An 18,909-nucleotide genomic window follows, 5' to 3' on the forward strand; every position below is an offset into this window, starting at 1 on the left:
TTGTCGCAATCTAACTCATTCAAAATATTATTTTTTGCATTAAAAGTATTATTTTTCATGATAAATATGGATGAAGTTGATCTGTCTCACGGATTAGAGACCGTGGCACAAAAAATTTACTTTCATTGTTATTAGTAATATGTTCGAGCTTAACTTGATTAAAATTTGCAGTTAAATTCAAACTATCTATTTGATACTTTGAATTAAAGTTGTAAAAAAAGGTATTTGGATATATTATGAAGTTAAACAGCAACAAAGAGAAAGTGAATTGCTCAAATCATTATATCTCAAGTTGATATAATTAAGTTATGAGTAATAAAAAACTTTGAACTCTAGGCTAATTGTAATTGGAACTTATATTCTCAAAGAACATGAAGATTGCAGTTCCAACATGCATAAATAATTTTTGCAAAATAAAAAAAGTTTATCTCAACGTCTCTGCATCGACACAATACATCTCTTTTTCTTCGTCTCTCCATCTTTTAAATCGATGAATACTTTATTTTTTTTCTTACCTATGAAAGAAAGAAAAAGAAATACAGCCATAAACAATATTGTCCACTAGATTGCCTCTTGTTATACATTAATGACGGCTCCTTGGCTCATAAATGGCCTCTAGTTCTTGTTAGATCCGCCGAGAAGACCAAGAAATGCTCTTATAAATATACGGTTCTTTTCTGCATTTCAATAATAACATTTCTTGGTCGTTTCCTGGCGGCGGAGTGCTTATTCTAATCAGGTATTTCTCTGTCACTGGATTTTGTATGATAGTTCATACATACGCATGCATGAAAAAGGGCCATTTGTTGGTCTAAATCTATGGTCATTTTGTGATTTTATGCTTACATTGTGTATGATGATCGGCGGGATAATCAGAGAATGGGCAAGAACAAAAGGAATTTTGGATTGAAATCTTGCTGTGAATCAAATGAGAATGAGAGCATTTCTTCTCAATCAAGAGAAGGGAAAGGAAAAAGATTGTGGAGGAAAGTGAAGTACCAGTTGGTGGAGTATCATTCTTTGCCTGGGTATTTGAAAGACAACGAGTATATTCTGGGCCATTACAGGTCCGAATGGCCAATGAAGCAGGCCTTGCTCAGTGTTTTTACCATTCACAATGAGACCCTCAATGTTTGGACGTAAGCATTTCTTTTGTGCTTTTGCTCCCATTCATTAATCTTTGTTTCTGTGGAATAAGTGTGACCTTGTTTTGTGATTTGGTGATTTTGGTTGTGTAAAGATGCCATTTTGTAACATTTGAATTCTCTCTCTTTTTTCGCCTATAATGCAATAAGATTTTGTATTTGATTTTTCTTCTTTCTCCTGCTTTTTCCCAAACGGTATACTTGATTATAGCCATTTTACAGTTGTGGATAAGTAGTGAGACTTGAGAGAGTGTCAGGGTAGCGATCTTATTATAACTATTTGGAAAAGTGCATGCTTGGTAATAAGCATAAGGGGATCTAAAATCTTGGCTTGTAAGAATCAGGTTGTTTACTAGAAAAGGTCACTAATGGCCACACATGATCTCATATCCTCTAGCCACTAATGGTCTTTTCAATTTGTATGTTTACTGAAACTGTAAGATCAATCTATCATGGCCATATTTAGTATTTGCATCTCATCCTCGTAACGAAACTTTGGATTATGATACTTTTCTCTGCTAGATTGGGGGAAACTGAAGGTGTGGTCGTGATTGTGTGGTTGTGAGTATTTTCGTCAATTAGTGAAGTAAACAAAAGTCCTGGAATTGTTAAGAGTTCTTGGGTAGCTCAAAGATGACACGGAGTATTTAAGTCCAATAAATCTAGCTTGGAATGACCACAATCTATTGCCCTACTCAATTCAATGCTCCTTCAAGAACTAATGCCATTTTCGGTGTGATCACGTGCACTTCAATGCTAGACATGTTAGGTAGTCATGATATAGTCTCGAGCTCGAGTACTGGGGGACATGACTGTTTTTTCTTTTTCTTTTTTTCCCAACAAAAAAAAACACTGACATGTAGTTAGGAAACTAATTATTCACGTTTTGACGCACCCTGTTTGAGATCAAGAAATCGAGTTTCGACATAGTAAGCAATAGCTACTAAAATTGTTTCTCGTGGTTCACTAAAAAATATGTTCTGCAAGTAGTATTTAAGAGAGAGCAACTGTGACGGAGAATGCATGCAAGGTGACTTCTAAAGGATTAGTGGGGTAGTTAAGGTGCAACTGTACACTTGGTATACAGGTTACTTTATTCTTGGCCGTTGTTTTCTATCAAGTATTGATTAACTCTAACTTAAAAGTGAGAGGTTAAAAACTTTGCATGAGTTTGATTAAATATTTTGAAAATCATAAGCAAAATGATACTTTACCTTATCAGAAGTCACGCTTCTACGATCTGTTTCTCATGCGATGACGACTTTCACAATGACCATTTTATATATTCTTTATTTAATTGTCGTGATTTTTATATATATATTGAACTTGGCAAGCATGATTCATCATCTGCAGGCACTTGATAGGGTTCTTCTTATTCCTTTCCCTGACCATTTATACTGCTATGATGGTTCCAAAGGTTGTTGACCTACATAACTTACCCAACGTGCTCAAAAAAGCAGAGTTTCACCAATTACGAATGGAGCTCACAACTTGTATCCAATACTTGCCACACATGTCTGATTTCCAAACACTTCGAAAGGGGTTAAAAACTTCCTTGCATACCATGGACTTGATACCATCCTTGACTGATTTGCATATCATGGAACTTCTCAGCAACTGTTTACCAGAACGTCTTTCCCACAGTAACCACACCGATACTTGTGTTCTGGTATTTCTCAGTTCCTTTATCCAATTCACTGTTCTCCATCACGTGGTTTACTCTCTTTCCATCTGTCATTTTGGCAAAATAGGGTTGTGAATTGGTGTGATTAGTTCAATGTTGACATTTTCCTAGGTTCAAGTTCAAAAGAGCAGAAGTTAATATCCTTGTCCTACATTAGTTTGTGTGATGGATTTGATAGCAGTTTTATGTGGATACAGTATGAATTTTATTGAGTTGGACTAACCATTTTCATAAATGCGAAGTCGTTATTAGTGAAACATGCATTATGTAGTCTCTCTGTTTGCTTGACAATGAAAATTATTCTTTACATTATAATTTCAGAACACGTAAAAACATGTTTGCTCGCTCAATCTTTTGCAGAGTAGCATGAAGGATGACGTGTCAAACATAGTAGCACCATTGATGTTAAGGCCAATCACACGGTGGCCATTCTTCGCCTTCATGTGCGGGGCGATGTCTTGCTTGTTAGCAAGCAGTGCATGCCACTTGCTCTGTTGTCACTCCGAACGCCTATCCTACATCATGCTTAGATTTGATTATGCAGGAATATCCGCCCTTATAACAACCTCCTTTTATCCCCTTGTCTTTTATTCGTTCATGTGCTATCCTCTCTTCTGCAACCTGTACATAGGATTCATCACAATTTTGGGTATAGGTACGATATTGGTATCCCTTCTTCCGGTTTTCCAAAGCCCTGAGTACCGTAACTTCCGAACCATGCTGTTTGTTGGGATGAGTCTATCAGGTGCAGCACCTATTCTACACAAGATCATTTTGTTCTGGAACCAGCCGGAGGCGGTCCATACAACAGTTTACGAAGCCTTGATGGGCACATTCTATGGGATCGGAACACTTGTCTATGCAACGAGAGTGCCAGAGAGGTGGATGCCAGGAAAATTCGATATTGCCGGGCATAGTCACCAACTTTTCCATATAATGGTTGTGGCTGGTGCTTATACACATTATCGTGCTGGGCTCGTTTATCTCAGATGGCGCGATCTCGAAGGATGCTGATATAATTTCCCAATTCTGTCTCAAGTTTTATGTAAGGCAAATGCTGGTAATGACCTCGTAAGTCCAATTTCTTGTGAATCTATCGCAGCATATGACAGAATTAAACCATGAAACAGAACAAGTCCTGTAGCAAGTATCATGGGAGAATTCCAGTCTTTTCAAATGAAAATTGTTGGTGTAATGAGTGCTAACCTCCAATGCTTCTTAGGCTGTCATTTCATCCAAAAGTCGGCCTTTTAATTTAAATATTTCCCTTTTTTCTTAAAAAAATCATTAAAATCTATCAAGGTAATTATTTTATCACATAATAATTTAACGTAAACGCTCTTATGAGACTGTCTTGCGTGTAATATACTATTTATCTTAGGCGAAATGCGATCAATTGTGATAAATGAAATTGATTTTAATTAGAAATTAACTGTATATAAAATTCAAACATTTATTTGATAAGAACTATTACATCTAATTCTCTAAGTTTTGATATTACATACCCATTTCTGATTGCTTGGTTTAATTCCTTTACCTTCTTAGTTCCATTATTAGGTGAGCTAAGTACAGAAACAGATTAATAATAATTTTGTAAGATTAATCTATTTCTTACAATCAGACAAAAATTCAATAGTTCTGTTCCGATTGTTCTCATAGTCTGCATTTTTTTAAAAAAAATTACTATGAGGTTACATTATATATATATAATTATTGGTTTGTGGTGATAATATTTTAATCCAATAAAATAACATTCCCACCCTAATGCAAATTATTTATTAGAAGGAACTGGACAATAATTTCACTGGTGAGTCCAAATAGCATTTGGATAGGTTCGAAAGGGTTCTGTTTGACGAAACGTCAAAGCATTTTCTTATTAATAAAGCTTAAACAAAATAGTAATTAACAAATAAGTTAAAACTCCACTCTTTCAATATTATTTTATTTGATTTTGGACCATCACAAAATTCCAAAAAAACAACTCCATCTCTACCCGATGCATGCATATTTTCAAGAGAGTTACTTGCCTATTTTGTATAGGCCAATATTTCTCATATATTTATATATCAAAGCTAATAATATATATATATATATATATATATATATATATATATATATATATATATATATATATATATATATATATATATATTAAATTGTATAATCAGAAAAAAATTACAATTAACCAATGTTGGTCTAAGAATTATTTCAATAATAAGTGCTTAATAATATATACTATTTACCCGATTACCGTGTATGTTAAGCCAGTGTTATTATTTTCAATTATTGAATCATTCGGCCACCCATTTTAATGCCACATTTAAGTTACATAGCATTATATGATTATGAAGGCTCATTTTTTCAGTTCATTGGATTTATTAATTAAGAATTAGTGATATTTATTATGTCATTATTAGTCTCAATTATATATGTTTCTTTTCTTTCAGTATTCCAAATATATAATTCAGTTTCTTTTTTTTAAATGAATTAAATAAATATGAGGTCTCACAAGCCGTATTTTGTTAGACGGATCTTTTATTTGAGTCATCCATGAAAAATATTACTTTTTTATGCTAAGAATATTAATTTTTATTGTGAATATCGATAGAACGGATCCGTTTCATAAATAAAGATTCGTGAGACCGTGTGTAACGTGTCTTTTATATTTCTGCAAGATCGGGAGAAGGAACAAATGACTCTGCTTTATTTCATTCCTGCTGATCAAAGCTTGAGGTGTCGGTTCCAAAGATCTAACGTACGTCCATCAGCGCACTGAAATCTGAATTCACCGGCCCCAATTTCCGGTACTTCATATTACACTAAGCAACAACCGCCATTAAAGAACCTTCAACCACCAGCTTTCTATCTCCAAGTTCCTTTCGTCACCGATCACAGTTAAATACCACTTGTTTCAAGTTCCCTTCAGCTGTTTTGGAACTATTCATAGACTATACACACAGGCTCGGACAAATCTTTGTGCGAATATAGGGGATGGTGACGCTTTGATTCAGAATTCAAGGTGGTGGCAAGCCGAGTTTCATCGCTAACAGACGAAATTCACCGCGATGACGCGTATTTTGGAGGATTGGGCTTAAATTCAGTGGCTTTTATTGGTTTATAATGGTGTCCTCGGAGGTCTCACAGCTCCATAATCTCTCCATGGCCAAGTATAATGCTCGGAGCAGGGCCGTTTCGTTTCTTTCCGATACATTTCTCATGGTTGGCGCTTCCATGGTGGCTCTCTTAACCATCTGGGCACTGTGGTCTTTCTTCAGCCCGAATGCAAAGCAGACTCCGGCTTTCTCTGCTGACTTAGACGCTTCACACACCTCCACCGCTGCCTCTTCCGTGAGCTGCGTCGATTATGTTTCGGGACCTAACCTCCGCCATGATCCGCCGGATCAGAACTTCTACGATGATCCTACAATAAGATATACAATAGACTCGCCGCCGGTTAAGAACTGGGACGAGAAGAGAATAGAGTGGCTGAAGCAGCACCCCACGTTCGCCGCCGGAGTGCAGAACCGGATTCTGATGGTGACCGGGTCACAAGCGACGCCGTGTAAGAATCCCATCGGAGATTATTTACTCCTGAAACTCTTCAAGAACAAGGTGGATTACTGCAGGCGGCACGGCATCGACATTTTCTACAATAACGTGCTGTTCCAGCCGAAGATGTTCTCTTTCTGGGCCAAAACCCCCACCATTAAAGCCGTAATGCTCGCCCATCCCGAAGCCGAATGGATCTGGTGGGTCGATTCCGATGCCGCCATAACAGACATGGACTTCAAACTCCCATTAGAAAGATACAAGGACCATAACTTCGTACTCCACGGCTGGCTTAATTTAATCTACGAGACGAAGAGCTGGACCAGCATCAACGCGGGTGTGTTCCTCATCAGAAATTGCCAATGGTCGATGGATTTCATGGATGTCTGGGCCAGCATGGGTCCACAATCACCTGAATACGATAAATGGGGCGAAACCCTGAGCACTCTTTTCAAAGACAAGATTTTTCGAGAATCCGATGATCAATCCGGCTTAGTTTACTTGCTATTGAAAGAGAAAGAGAAATGGGGAGGCAAAATCTACGTCGAGGATGAATATTACTTCGAAGGGTATTGGATGGAGACTCTTGGCACATTCGAGAATATCACAGAAAAGTATATACAAATCGAGAAGGAGTCGCCATTGTTGAGGAGGAGACACGCAGAGAAAGTGAGCGAAGTTTATGCTACTGTGTGGGAGGAGTATCTCAAGGGAACTGGATATGGAAGAGGAAGTTGGAGAAGGCCGTTCATCACTCATTTCACAGGGTGTCAGCCGTGCAGTGGGAATCATAACCAGATGTATTCTGGGCAGACTTGCGTTGATGCAATGCAGAAAGCTCTGTTGTTTGCAGATAATCAGGTGCTGAGGAATTACGGGTTCGTGCATTTGGATTTGTTGGATCCCTCGGCGGTGAATCCTCTGCCATTTGATTACCCTGCTTGAGCTAGTGGAAAATCTACCAGTTTGTTTGATTTTTCTTTTTTTTTTCCTCTCAGGGGAAAATGATATATGATTTCGTTTGAGAAATAAGAATATACGTACATATATACATGTGTTTGTTACATTTTATTTAGTCATTTTCTCGTTCTGATTGCATATATATAATTCATTGAATTTATATGTAAAGATCTGGACACAGGTCAGATCGCTTAACCACCTGCTAGTATCGAACTATATCCAAATTCATGAACAAGTGCTAGCATATGTGTAGAACCACCTGCTAGTAGAGAAATATCCAAATTCTTGAGGGAAATGTTTTAAAAAGATAAACTTTATGTGATTTAATAATAAATGTAAAAACGTTACCCTCTGTACTTCTCGGAAGGAAGAGTATTAATTGAGGAAAGTATCGAGGGTAACTTTGGTATTTTCTTAAACAGTGAATTTAGAGAAGTAAATTAAAATACTTTTTCGTAATTGAATATTTCAAATATTTTATTGCAATTCGAAAACGATTTAACACAGGCGGAAGTATCTGAAGTTCAGGTATAAATTTAATTCGTGATAATTTTGAATTCATCTTCTATCAATTGAGTACTTGTATTTATAAATGTGGTGGATGATTTTTTGAAATGATATAATTCTTGCGGATAGGTTATTTTGTATTTATAATCGATATAGCTCTAATATTGGGAGTGAACCAAGTTTTTTTTTTTTTTTTTTTTTTTCCAATTATGATCATTTTCCACAAATATAATTATACAACATTTTTTTAAAGGAAGTTGGTGAAAAATCTCAAATCAAAACATTTCTTTGGTTTCACTTCCTACCCACAAAAATGTGGTACTATGTCATACAAAATATGGTACACTTCATGTGGAAATGTGGTACTAAAAAAATACCCAGGGACTGAACACAAAAAAAAATCGACGACTGGAGACTGAAGGCCAATTTTCCGTTTTTTTTTAATTACATGGGGTGAGGTTTTTCGACAACACTTAAAATCAAATCAAAGTCTCCCAATAACTATTACTTCAAATCAAATCCAAGCATTTTCCATATTCAGAGATGTTTATGTTATTGCAACATGAGCCGAATGGCTATACTAACATTCTCATTATTGGAATCTTTGGTGCTATACTGTATGAGTATTGCATGATTGGAATTTGGAAGATAAACAAAGTTCATGCACAATTTCAACAGACTCCCAACCAATCATTTGAGTCAATGATAGTGTTCCCTGTGGTGAATTCAATGTGACCACCCGTGTGTCTGGTGGGATTATAAAATTTAAAATACCATTGTGACTCACGTGAATCAAATTATCAGATTCATATCAAACACTTGGCTCTTCCGTAGACATGTTCTATACAAGCATGGTGGCTTCCAGATACTAAAAGGCACATATTTTGAAACAAAAAATTGAATATAAGCGAGAGCGAAATGCAAGATCTTAAAACTTAGAGCATTCATTTGCCCCCCTTCACAGACGAGCACAAAACCAAGCATCTCAAAGATACAGACAATTTGATATTGATACAGATGGAAAAATATTGAAAACCATAAAATTCAGGAGAGAAATCTACAGATAACGATCCTGGTATCAGAGTATTCAATTCTTTGAGCACCTTAATTTACAAAAATCGACCACATTGCTTTAATTCAAGCTACATCATCATTTCAGAATGATGACATGAATGTCCCAGGCCAAATTATGATGTCTGATCAGAATATACCACAACAATAGTCGGTTTTGCGCCAATCAACGGTTATTATGAAACCATGGCATTGGGTTCATTTACATCTCCCTCTGCTGCTGGCACCTCACTGAACATGTATTGACTTTGATATTCCATTAAATATTGAGTCGACCTCTTGACATCAAAAAATAGCTCGTATACTCTGCTAATGTCTTCAATTTCTACAAGCTTTCCCTTCCGTTTTAGGCAGGCCAACGCAGAGGAAGTGATTAGGTTAATAGCATATCTCAAAGAAGTATTCTCTCCAATTTTCGTCAACAAAACCTTAGCATCTTCTGACATTTCTACATCTTCCTCTTGACAACGGATGTCCAAGATTTTTCGAATATCATCTGCCGTATATGGTTGTGTAGAGATGATTAACAGGCGATCAAGAAAATCAATCGGAATACCATGCGGGGATCTGTAGTTTGTTCCTCGAATCGAGGTAATCCCTCTGTTGGTGGCAACAACAACTATAGGTGCCATATCATTTTCCAATGCACGGTTCAAGAAGGAAAAGCACTCAATGTCAAGCATGTGAACTTCGTCAATAAAAAGTACACCTGGCACAATTTCCGCTTTTCCTTCCTCCCTCCACTCGGCAACCTTTGTATCGATTTGTTCCCTAACTTCAGCCCGAATTTCACCGGTATCACCAGTGAACAAAGCTAAAAAACCCTGAGTTCTGAATTACGTGAGGACTGTTAGAGGTTAAGAGCAAGAGAGGACCATTATCATAAAACAGACAACAAACTCAAGTTATTCAAGATAAAGTAGACTGGTGACAATCTTAAAACAAGAGCAAGAGAGGACCATTTTCGCTTATGGAGTTCACTACGCACGTCTAGTTCCAGTTAACAAGCTATCTGGTACAATCAGATAGATATTAACCACAGGAATCAGGCAAACTGCAGCTGTGGCAGATGCCAAAAAGTAGACTGATGAAGGTAGCCAAGTAAACTACTTCACAATGGAAACCAATGTATTATGCTCGTGCACATGCATATGCCATAAAGTAGCATGTGAAGCAGGCAAAACCAATAGCCAATTTATGAAATGTCACAGATTGAGTTTCCCAAAAATTAACGCTAATGCCAAATCCTCAGCTAAAAGCAATGTATTTTTTTTTATTTGTTCTATTCCATTACATTTGCGCAAAGAATGTGACTAATCTAGCTGTTGATGTGTACCAAGTAATTCCATACAATTTCTTTAGCTTAAATTCAGAATTTAGCTCGGATATAAAGTAACACTAACAGTACGTGACTTCTAAGGGGACTCCTCTTTGTACAGTAATATTTCGCTAGGGAGAGCGCATATCCAACTTACAAGCTAGAAACAATGTACACAGGAAAAATCTCAACCAAACAAGGCACATAAGAATGAGCCAGTGACTTCATGACATTAAACATATAAATATTTAATTTCCATTACCTGCTGTTGATTACATCTATCTCGTGAAGGGTAACGCAATGCACAACCTCCTTCCTCTTTTGCAGCTCCCCGTCCGGGCACTGCACGAACTTGGTTTGCGCCCCCATGGCATCATAATCCCGCGACCTCGAGAATGATCTACCCAGCTTCGATATTTTCCCAGATGCCTTGTCAATTGCAATCACGTCTCCACTCTGCACTTTCTCCTTCCCCAACGCCTCGATCATCTTCACCCCCAAATCATACACCGTCTCCATCTCCGTCGTCTTTAGGGTCAGTTTCCCGGTCTTCGAAGCGGCCCCCGCCACCGCAGGGCGGTCAATTTGTACCTCCACCACCTCACCTTCAATCACCTCAGTTTCCTCCTTAATTCTAACCCCGATAGCTTTCCTGAAGGCCTGCATCAGCGCCTCAGTTTTCGACATCTCGAGGGAAAACAGTTCACTTCCAGCAAGCATAGCAAAAGGGGTTTCTTGGCCAAGGGATTTGGCCATGCCCATGGCGATAGCGGTCTTCCCAGTACCGGGCTGGCCAGCTAGAAGGACAGCTCGGCCAGCAATTTTTCCTTCCTGCACCATTTTAACTATAACTCCGGCAGCTTTACGAGCGGATGTCTGGCCGACTATACCCTCGGAGGAATATCGTGGTTCGAGGGCGGAGTCGAGGCCCAGGCCTCGAATATGGGAATGAGCTCCGATTCTTTCAATTCGGGTCAAATCTCGCATCTCGGAAAGCTTGATTTCCGCCATGTCGAATATGGTACAGTACCGGAGGAGGGAGGGAGAGATAGGACAGGGGTTTAGGGTTTTGGTCTTCAAGAAACGTATATATAGAAGCCCAAATGGCCTATTACAAGCCCATTTATCATCTTATGAAACCCAAACAGCTTCCGACACACCATGATATAAGAGCCCAACTGGCCCATTAGTTCAAATGTTCAGTTAAGTTCGTTCGACTTATTTAATTCTTTTTCGTGAGGACACTCTATTCGATTGCATAATATAAACCTATACATAAATGCATAATAGTTAACTTTTCAAAAATTTGTTATTTAAGATTTGACTTTTTTAAAACAAATATTTTTTCCTTAATATAATGTGCAATATTAAGTGAGATCAAGGATCATACCTACTGGTGACTTATGGCTCATCTGACATCAAAGTCTTAAATTTAAGACGAGATTTAGGTTTTATTCTAATAGGTGTTACACTATTTTATTATATTTTTATCAAAACAATTTTTCTATATAAATGTAAATAATTGTTACGAAATTTCTAGAATTTCTTTATAAGTATTTCATATATATTATTAATTTAATTAACTTTAGTTTTTTTTACATATTTCTAATTTATATATATGCAAATAATTTAATCATTTTACTCGAGCAACTCTGATAAATCACAAACCACACAGCTGCATGTATCCGTACATTAATCTGAATCAATTTAACCAAACTATCCATGCATACAACAATTCCCATATAAGGATAATAGTCCAAATAGTTTTATAAGATCGTTCATTTTGTATTTGCTCATGTAAATTATGTTGTGTTTTGGTTTTTTAATCAATTTTCATCGAGTATTGACATTAAACACGTAAACATTTATCGCTTTCATATTTGAAGTGTCAGCTTATATCAATATTTTCTGACGTCGTGTAATTACTTCATTAAAAAAACTAAAATTAAACCAAAACATAACATAATTTAGTGACCAAAATCCAAAACTGAATACTGACAAAGACCAAAAGACGAAATGAGCAAATTTATAAAACTATTTTGAGTATTTTCACGAACATATATGCAGTAGGCCAATTATATATATATATTTATTTCAAAATTTAACATTGCTATAAATATTGATTGTTGGCCTCGTAACCGAAAAGATGAAATACCCATTCATCCAATCTTTTTGTATTTAACTTTCGTAGTAATATCACGATCAACACTCGCAATCTTTCTTCGTCTAGTTGCTGTGGAGCATATACCGTTCGGACGAACCACCTCCGATTCACAACACTTGTATTCGTCGATCCGACCAATCTGATCCAACTGGCTGCGAGGCGCGGCAGATGCCATGTCTTGTCTACTCATGGGGTTTGTCCTTCTCAGGTACTCGTCTGAAGTCGTACTGTGACTGGAATTGAACGAGCTTACGCCCACGTTTCTTGGCAGGCTTCCTAGCTGAGGAGTCGGGCAGCTAATGGAGCTGCCGTAGAACACATGCGCGCCGCTTCCGGACATGTTTCGGACGTACAAATCAAGGGCTCGGGTCAGGATCTTGATTTGCCCCTTCATGCATCGAAGCATCTTGCTCTTTTTTTTGAATCCCATAATTGTTTCCTTTGGATTAGGTAATGAGTGGATGGTGTAGCGTGATTTGAATGAGAGAAACCGGAGGAGGAGACGTTATTTATAACACATAACTTTGTGCTTTGTATAAAATAATAGTAATATTAGTATATTTAGTGAATTGGTTCTTATTTATAATATAAATATAATAACTATCAATTTTGCAAGTGCCTGTGGTCCTGTGGACCAACCATAGACATGTCGGGGATAGGGATGTATTTATTGAAAAAGGAGCCAGAGCAACGCATCCATAAAGGCGTTATAGTTGACTCTCTTTTTTCTATTATTTTTATTTATGGCTTGGATCACGTGATTGGAGGAAAAAAATATAGCAATTGTAAATTTTCCCAGAATATTTAAAATTGAAATAGATAAAAGTAATTTGTTATTTATTTGTGAAGCACGATATATATAATGTGAAATATTTAAATGGGATCGAGAAAATTATAAACATCTTATTTATTTATTTTGTTAACGTTCCTCTGCCATTTATTATTATTATTTTTAGTTAGGAAAAAGATTTTAACACAATGAAATCTCTAATTCAATATTTCATCTTAAGGCCAAATTTAAGATTTTGGCAGTGAATGATATACAAGTGATTGATGTTCCTGTTGTCATTTAAATTTGTGACTAGATTTTATGTATACTTCCCAACAATGATATATTTTACTAATAGGGTTTTATCTTGCATCATCTCGAACAAGTGGTAAGATGAAATTTAAAATTTTGACCGAAAAGGGGAAAAATGGGTGCTTTCTGGCCATTTGAACTCGCTCACTGTATATTTATCTTTTTTTAATCACACTCATAAACATTCAACAAGAATAGTAATCAATACGAAATACATGTATCATAAAGTTCCCATAAACAAACAAATCTTTCATTATTCTAAGACAATCAAGCTCGTTATCACTTGATTTGTCTGTCTATCGATCTGTTTCAGGCGATTATTCCACATTTGGAAGCATAATTTTTGTGATTTATCAAAAGTTATATATGTCGAAATGACTTCAAGTTGAAGTTGTTCGAATTTTATCACCGATTGACTATGTCACACGAATGACAAAATGACTTGGTTATGTCATCGATCAAGAAAAATATGTCCAGGAAACTGATTATATAAACATAATCAATACTTTCGTTTCCAAAAGTAGGAGGCTAGCAATATTGAAGTGACTATATACTCTTTCGAAACATGAATTTCATATTTTGTTTAGATAGTCTTTGGATTATTACTATTTATTTATGACATATTGATTTTGTAAAATATATTTTGTCTATCTTTTATTTCTAGAATTCATATTATTCATATTATCATATTTATCGATAAAAAATATATAAATATTATGCTTCGAGAGCACCATTTTTTGTCCACACATCTCAATTCTCAAACATAAATTTTTTTAGGTCCGCCACTACATGTCAAACTACTTATCAGCACTCTTGATCGTGAAACGTTAACAAAATTCTTTACATGTGCAATGGGAATGGGATTAATTTTAAAATTTTAATAATCAGACAGGGACGGAGACGGAGACGGAGACAGAGACTGAGGCAGTGGGGGGTGGTGGCTGCAACTCCTCCTCAATTTTTTTTAAAGGGTAGGGTGTTATAAATAATTTTATTATTATTTTTTTCCTCTCTAAAATTTGTTATTGCCTCTTTAAAATTTTTAATATATTTTTTTATCCCCCAACTTTGTTTTTCTGCTCCTACACTCAGGGATCTCAATTTTTATTATTTGTACAGTTGGCTTGTTGATATATAACGTACGTATATATCCAACTATATATAGGCAAGTTCGATTCTGGGTGTAGGGGCAGTGTCCACACCCAGGATCAATGGCTGGATTCCATTTCATGGGGAAATTTTTTTAAAAAAAAATAAAAATTGGGCCAGAAAAAATTCTGGCCCTTGGATGTACACCTGCAGGCACTGCCTGCAGGGGTAGGAAAGAATAAACCCTATATTAATGAGTGCAAAGGCAAAGGTCAACTTTAGTTTTGGATATCTTATTTATTGTTTCATTTTCCATCCAAATTTCACAATAATTCTATGACTATAAATCGTGTATACGACTCAGCAAATTGTAGGGCAATAATTAAGTTATTTTAAAAAATAATAATAACAAGGGAAATAATTAGAAATATGTCGAATTTTGGGGACCCTATTTATTTTGTCATCTTCCTATTAATTTCTAACTGCTGGGCCGGTGTTGGATAGTATGGAAGCCGCGCATTAACTCTTGATGTAAGAAAATTAGCATCATCAATAATATATATATATATATATATATATATATATATATATATATATATATATATATATATATATATGGAACAATGTATATAAAAATCTCACGCTCTTTCTAACATCCAAATTTTATTTAAAGGAAAAACTAATTTTTTTAAAGTAATCAAAATAATCCATCATTTTTTAAGGTATAAAGGTGATAGATTCAGTCATAACTAATAAGTGGTCATAATTAAAACAAGTATATTTGCATACGTTGTGTACCTAAAATAGTTGATGTAATACAATTTTATATATTTTAATTGATATTTTTAAAACAACTGAAAAAAATTACTAAAAAATATAAAATAAAATTATACATGATGGATTATTTTAAATAATTTTATACATGCTTCTGTTTCCCCGGGTAATCATCATCCATCTCAAACAATATCCTACCAACTCTTGCAGTTCAAATATTTTTAGAAAATTTAGGATGAGATCTGAACGAAGAAAGCTCCGTGAATCAGCACTTCTCTGCACCTAAAAAGGAGCCTGAGCCGAAATTTGCTTCTCTTAGCCAAAAGTTGCAATCTGCAACAGAGCATAAGCCGCAATATATAACTTTTGAGATTTTTTGCTGCTATATTTGTAATGTTTTTTTTTCATTTGTACCAATTTGAAGAGTCAATCTCACACTTAAATTCCTTGTTAAATGGCTTTTTTTTTTATGATGATCTTAATTCCAATTGTAATATCCATGACCGACCTTCAAATTTTGTAACGATACGAAAAGGTTGGGCTTTGGGCCACAAGTTAGAATCCAGGCCTTGCATTGTCCACTTAAATTCGGGTCATAAATTTTTTAAATATTATTACATTAGTGCATGTAAATTTGTATTTTATCCATGATTTCTATTTACAAACCATGTGGCCCAGTTTGGTAAGCTTGACTAAAGATGGATTGTTTACTAATCTGTTGTTTGCTTTATTTTTTTAATTTTACATTGATTATTTGTTAGACTATTTGACTGTTTGAGTTTGACAATAAAACCATGAAATAAAGCAGGATAACAATTATCCTTCTCCACTTTTGAAGTTTAATGACAACAATACCCCCTATTGTGCATTAATATATTGCAAGTGGGTCTGCTGCCATCATTTTCCTTATTTCTTGAATGAAGCCGACCGATGCACATTTGTAAAGAAAAGGAAAGTTCCGATCTGTAGCTCCTCGTTTGTGAAGACAGATCCGCGTATATCTGAATCTTTTACGAAGGTAAAATTTCAGGCGAACACATTTTAAGCAACGTGTGAGTATTGATTTTGTATCTGATGCATAAATTCTTTCCCCGTTGATACATGTGATGAAAACTGTCCAGTGATGATAAATGTGGGTTTGTGTTTTCGATTTTTGGTACAAAAGTGTGTAACAAAGTGAGTAATCTTGTGCTGTCGTTTGGATGGTATGTTCTTTGATACTGTATATTTTATTTTGGCCTGAATCCTGCGACATTTTGCTCATTTCAGATTTTTCGAGAAATTCGTTGTCAATTATTTATCTGGCTCTTGTTAAAAAAAAAAACTTTCTGAAGCTTGTATAACTTTTTTTTCTAATGCTACAGCTGAAATTGATATAAAAGAGATACTAGTTTATTCAATACGCTTGTGACTTTACGTATGTTATGTATTTTCTTGTTCTAACTTTTATTACATTTGGTAAGTGAGTCTGCAAAATGGATCGTAGACATGATAACATTAGAATTTGCCTGCTGCTACACCAAATGGTGGTACGTACTACTTTTATGGTATGTCTTTTAATACGCCATCGCACGAGATGTATCGCCAAACGACGTCGTCAAACACGTACAACTGCCGCTTCATACAGCATGACAGGAAGAATCACTGCACAAATGAACCATTTGAGAAGAATTATCGAAACCGGAGATGTTGAATGTGTGGTGAATTTGAGGATGAATAGAAATTCTTTTGCACAACTATGTTACTTGGTAACCCACGTCGGCGGGCTTCAACATTCTAGATATGTTAGGGTTGAAGAGAAAGTCGCAATGTTTTTGTCTATTTTGGCGCATCACAAAAAAAACCGAGTCATTGGTCATGATTATTTACGAAGTGGTCATACAATCAGCAATCATTTCCATGAAGTATTGGGGTCAGTATTGAAGTTACATACTATACTGCTCGTTAAGCCTTCCCCAGTCGACGAAACATGCACCGACGAGACGTGGAAATGGTTCAAGGTAATATGAACATTTGCTCAACACTACTTGTTTCAAATGTCATAATTAATGTTCTTCGTACACTACCTTACAGTAATCGTCCTGATAAATGTTAATCCTATTTATGTAACTTATTTTTCAGGGTTGTGTTGGTGCGTTGGATGGTACATATGTTAATGTTCATGTGCCTGTATCAGAGAAGGGAAAATACAGAACCAGAAAGGGAACCATTGCCGTGAATGTTTTGGGAGTGTGCGACCGAGATATGAACTTCATTTATGCCCTCTGTGGTTGGGAAGGATCGGCAGCCGATGCTCGAGTTCTTCGTGATGCTTTATCACGTGACGACGGACTAAAAGTTGAAAGAGGTAAAAATATTGTTTTGTATTGTGATGTTGTTTCACCAATTTTCCTTTTTGGATTCCCTTTTCATTATTGTTTGAAATGGTAATTTATTAACAAACTATAACATTTCAATGGTAGGTTGTTACTATTTGTGCGATAATGGATATGCAAACGTCCAAGGATTCTTGACTCCGTACAGAAGAGTACCATACCATAGGGATGCTTGGGGCAATCGCACAACTGCTCCCCAGAATTATAAAGAACTCTTCAATTGGAGACATAGCAAAGCTAGGAATGTGATTGAAAGAGCTTTTGGCTTGCTTAAAAAAAGATGGGCCATTCTTCGAAGTCCTTCTTTCTACCCACTTAAAACTCAGAACAGAATCATAATGGCTTGCATTTTGTTACACAACTTTGTTCGAGCTCAAATGCCGGATAATCTTGTTGACGAGATCGGCGACGAGACATTAAGCCCAATGCCACCTACTGACAATTACTTTATTGATGATTTTAATTCCTCCGATGCATGGGATATGTGGAGAGATAACTTTTCAATGTCGATGTACCACAACTAAGACAATTGTTATATTTTGTTGTATCTTGATTGCAAACTTCATTGTCTTTGATCGTTACATACTACTGTTGTCTTTGAAAACATTTGTTTTGTGACTTATGTATTGGATGAATTATAGTTATCCAAATTATGGTCTGAAGTTTGTTTATACATTTTCAAATGTAATGTTGCATCTCTGACTATAAATTGTCACGTATAATGTTTAACAGGTTAATATAGAATAAACATCTGACAGAATGGAAAGCACAAGTGTGACATCGAAAGGTAAAAAAGCAGATAAGTTGCGACGTTGTTGGACAGCCCCTGAGGAACAGGTTTTAATTGTCGCATTGAAAGATATAATAAGCAAGGGATATAAAACGGAGAACGGATTCCGTAATGGCTATTTACCTCTATTGGAATCTGCACTGCGGAATGCATTCAAAGATTCGGACTTACGTGGGCATCCCCACATAACTTCGAAAATACACGTGTGGAAGAAACATTATGGATGCTTGACATCAATGCTGGCAAGAAGTGGTATTGGTTGGAATGACACAGAAAACATGATTGACGCTACAAATGAGGCATGGGACGCGATACTAAAGGTCACAAAGTTATTTTTCATATCGTAACTTTATATTTCATATGTATACGTTGTTAAGACGAATATATTACAGGTTGACAATA

At 35.9% G+C, this 18,909-nt stretch overlaps 4 protein-coding genes across 5 annotated transcripts; 3 read left to right on the forward strand and 1 right to left on the reverse strand.

Moving 5' to 3' along the window:
- The first annotated feature begins 508 nt into the window (after positions 1 to 508).
- LOC140841143 (heptahelical transmembrane protein 4-like) lies at positions 509 to 4,053 on the forward strand. 2 transcript variants are annotated; one of them, XM_073208394.1, is made up of 4 exons: positions 509 to 739; positions 877 to 1,139; positions 2,499 to 2,814; positions 3,190 to 4,050. In XM_073208394.1, the coding sequence occupies exons 2-4, from the start codon at positions 880 to 882 to the stop codon at positions 3,841 to 3,843; spliced, it is 1,230 nt and encodes a 409-aa protein (XP_073064495.1). In that variant the 5' UTR covers positions 509 to 739; positions 877 to 879; the 3' UTR covers positions 3,844 to 4,050. The 2 variants fall into 2 exon arrangements, with proteins under 2 accessions (XP_073064495.1, XP_073064579.1); XM_073208478.1 differs by lacking the exons at positions 509 to 739; positions 2,499 to 2,814 and having other exon boundaries at positions 986 to 1,139; positions 3,190 to 4,053.
- A 1,443-nt stretch (positions 4,054 to 5,496) lies between these two features.
- LOC140841270 (putative glycosyltransferase 7) lies at positions 5,497 to 7,447 on the forward strand. Its single transcript, XM_073208591.1, has one exon. It carries the CDS (start codon positions 5,950 to 5,952, stop codon positions 7,321 to 7,323), a length of 1,374 nt encoding a protein of 457 aa, XP_073064692.1. The 5' UTR covers positions 5,497 to 5,949; the 3' UTR covers positions 7,324 to 7,447.
- Positions 7,448 to 8,771: 1,324 nt separating this feature from the next.
- Positions 8,772 to 11,312, reverse strand: LOC140841337 (uncharacterized). The gene is made up of 2 exons (XM_073208702.1): positions 10,497 to 11,312; positions 8,772 to 9,747 (listed from the first exon to the last, which is right to left on the reverse strand). The coding sequence occupies exons 1-2, from the start codon at positions 11,243 to 11,245 to the stop codon at positions 9,093 to 9,095; spliced, it is 1,404 nt and encodes a 467-aa protein (XP_073064803.1). The 5' UTR covers positions 11,246 to 11,312; the 3' UTR covers positions 8,772 to 9,092.
- A 4,708-nt stretch (positions 11,313 to 16,020) lies between these two features.
- On the forward strand, positions 16,021 to 18,398 carry LOC140841398 (uncharacterized). Its single transcript, XM_073208817.1, has 4 exons — positions 16,021 to 16,360; positions 16,806 to 17,342; positions 17,464 to 17,689; positions 17,805 to 18,398. The coding sequence occupies exons 2-4, from the start codon at positions 16,818 to 16,820 to the stop codon at positions 18,239 to 18,241; spliced, it is 1,188 nt and encodes a 395-aa protein (XP_073064918.1). The 5' UTR covers positions 16,021 to 16,360; positions 16,806 to 16,817; the 3' UTR covers positions 18,242 to 18,398.
- Positions 18,399 to 18,909: the final 511 nt, after the last annotated feature.

The sequence above is a fragment of the Primulina eburnea genome, chromosome 1 (genome assembly GCF_022965805.1).
Source record: "Primulina eburnea isolate SZY01 chromosome 1, ASM2296580v1, whole genome shotgun sequence".
NCBI classification, from domain to species: domain Eukaryota; kingdom Viridiplantae; phylum Streptophyta; class Magnoliopsida; order Lamiales; family Gesneriaceae; genus Primulina; species Primulina eburnea.

Bases quoted from the DNA above. Each gene is read 5' to 3' on its own strand.
- LOC140841270 (XM_073208591.1), top strand. From the start codon at position 5,950: ATGGTGTCCTCGGAGGTCTCACAGCTCCATAATCTCTCCATGGCCAAG.
- LOC140841337 (XM_073208702.1), bottom strand. From the start codon at position 11,245: ATGGCGGAAATCAAGCTTTCCGAGATGCGAGATTTGACCCGAATTGAA. The intron at 9,748-10,496 runs GTAATGGAAATT...CACGTAATTCAG, and splicing joins ATAGATGTAATCAACAGCAG to AACTCAGGGTTTTTTAGCTT.
- LOC140841398 (XM_073208817.1), top strand. From the start codon at position 16,818: ATGGATCGTAGACATGATAACATTAGAATTTGCCTGCTGCTACACCAA. The intron at 17,343-17,463 runs GTAATATGAACA...CTTATTTTTCAG, and splicing joins AGACGTGGAAATGGTTCAAG to GGTTGTGTTGGTGCGTTGGA. The intron at 17,690-17,804 runs GTAAAAATATTG...TTTCAATGGTAG, and splicing joins CGGACTAAAAGTTGAAAGAG to GTTGTTACTATTTGTGCGAT.
- LOC140841143 (XM_073208394.1), top strand. From the start codon at position 880: ATGGGCAAGAACAAAAGGAATTTTGGATTGAAATCTTGCTGTGAATCA. The intron at 1,140-2,498 runs GTAAGCATTTCT...CATCATCTGCAG, and splicing joins GAGACCCTCAATGTTTGGAC to GCACTTGATAGGGTTCTTCT. The intron at 2,815-3,189 runs GTATTTCTCAGT...AATCTTTTGCAG, and splicing joins ACACCGATACTTGTGTTCTG to AGTAGCATGAAGGATGACGT.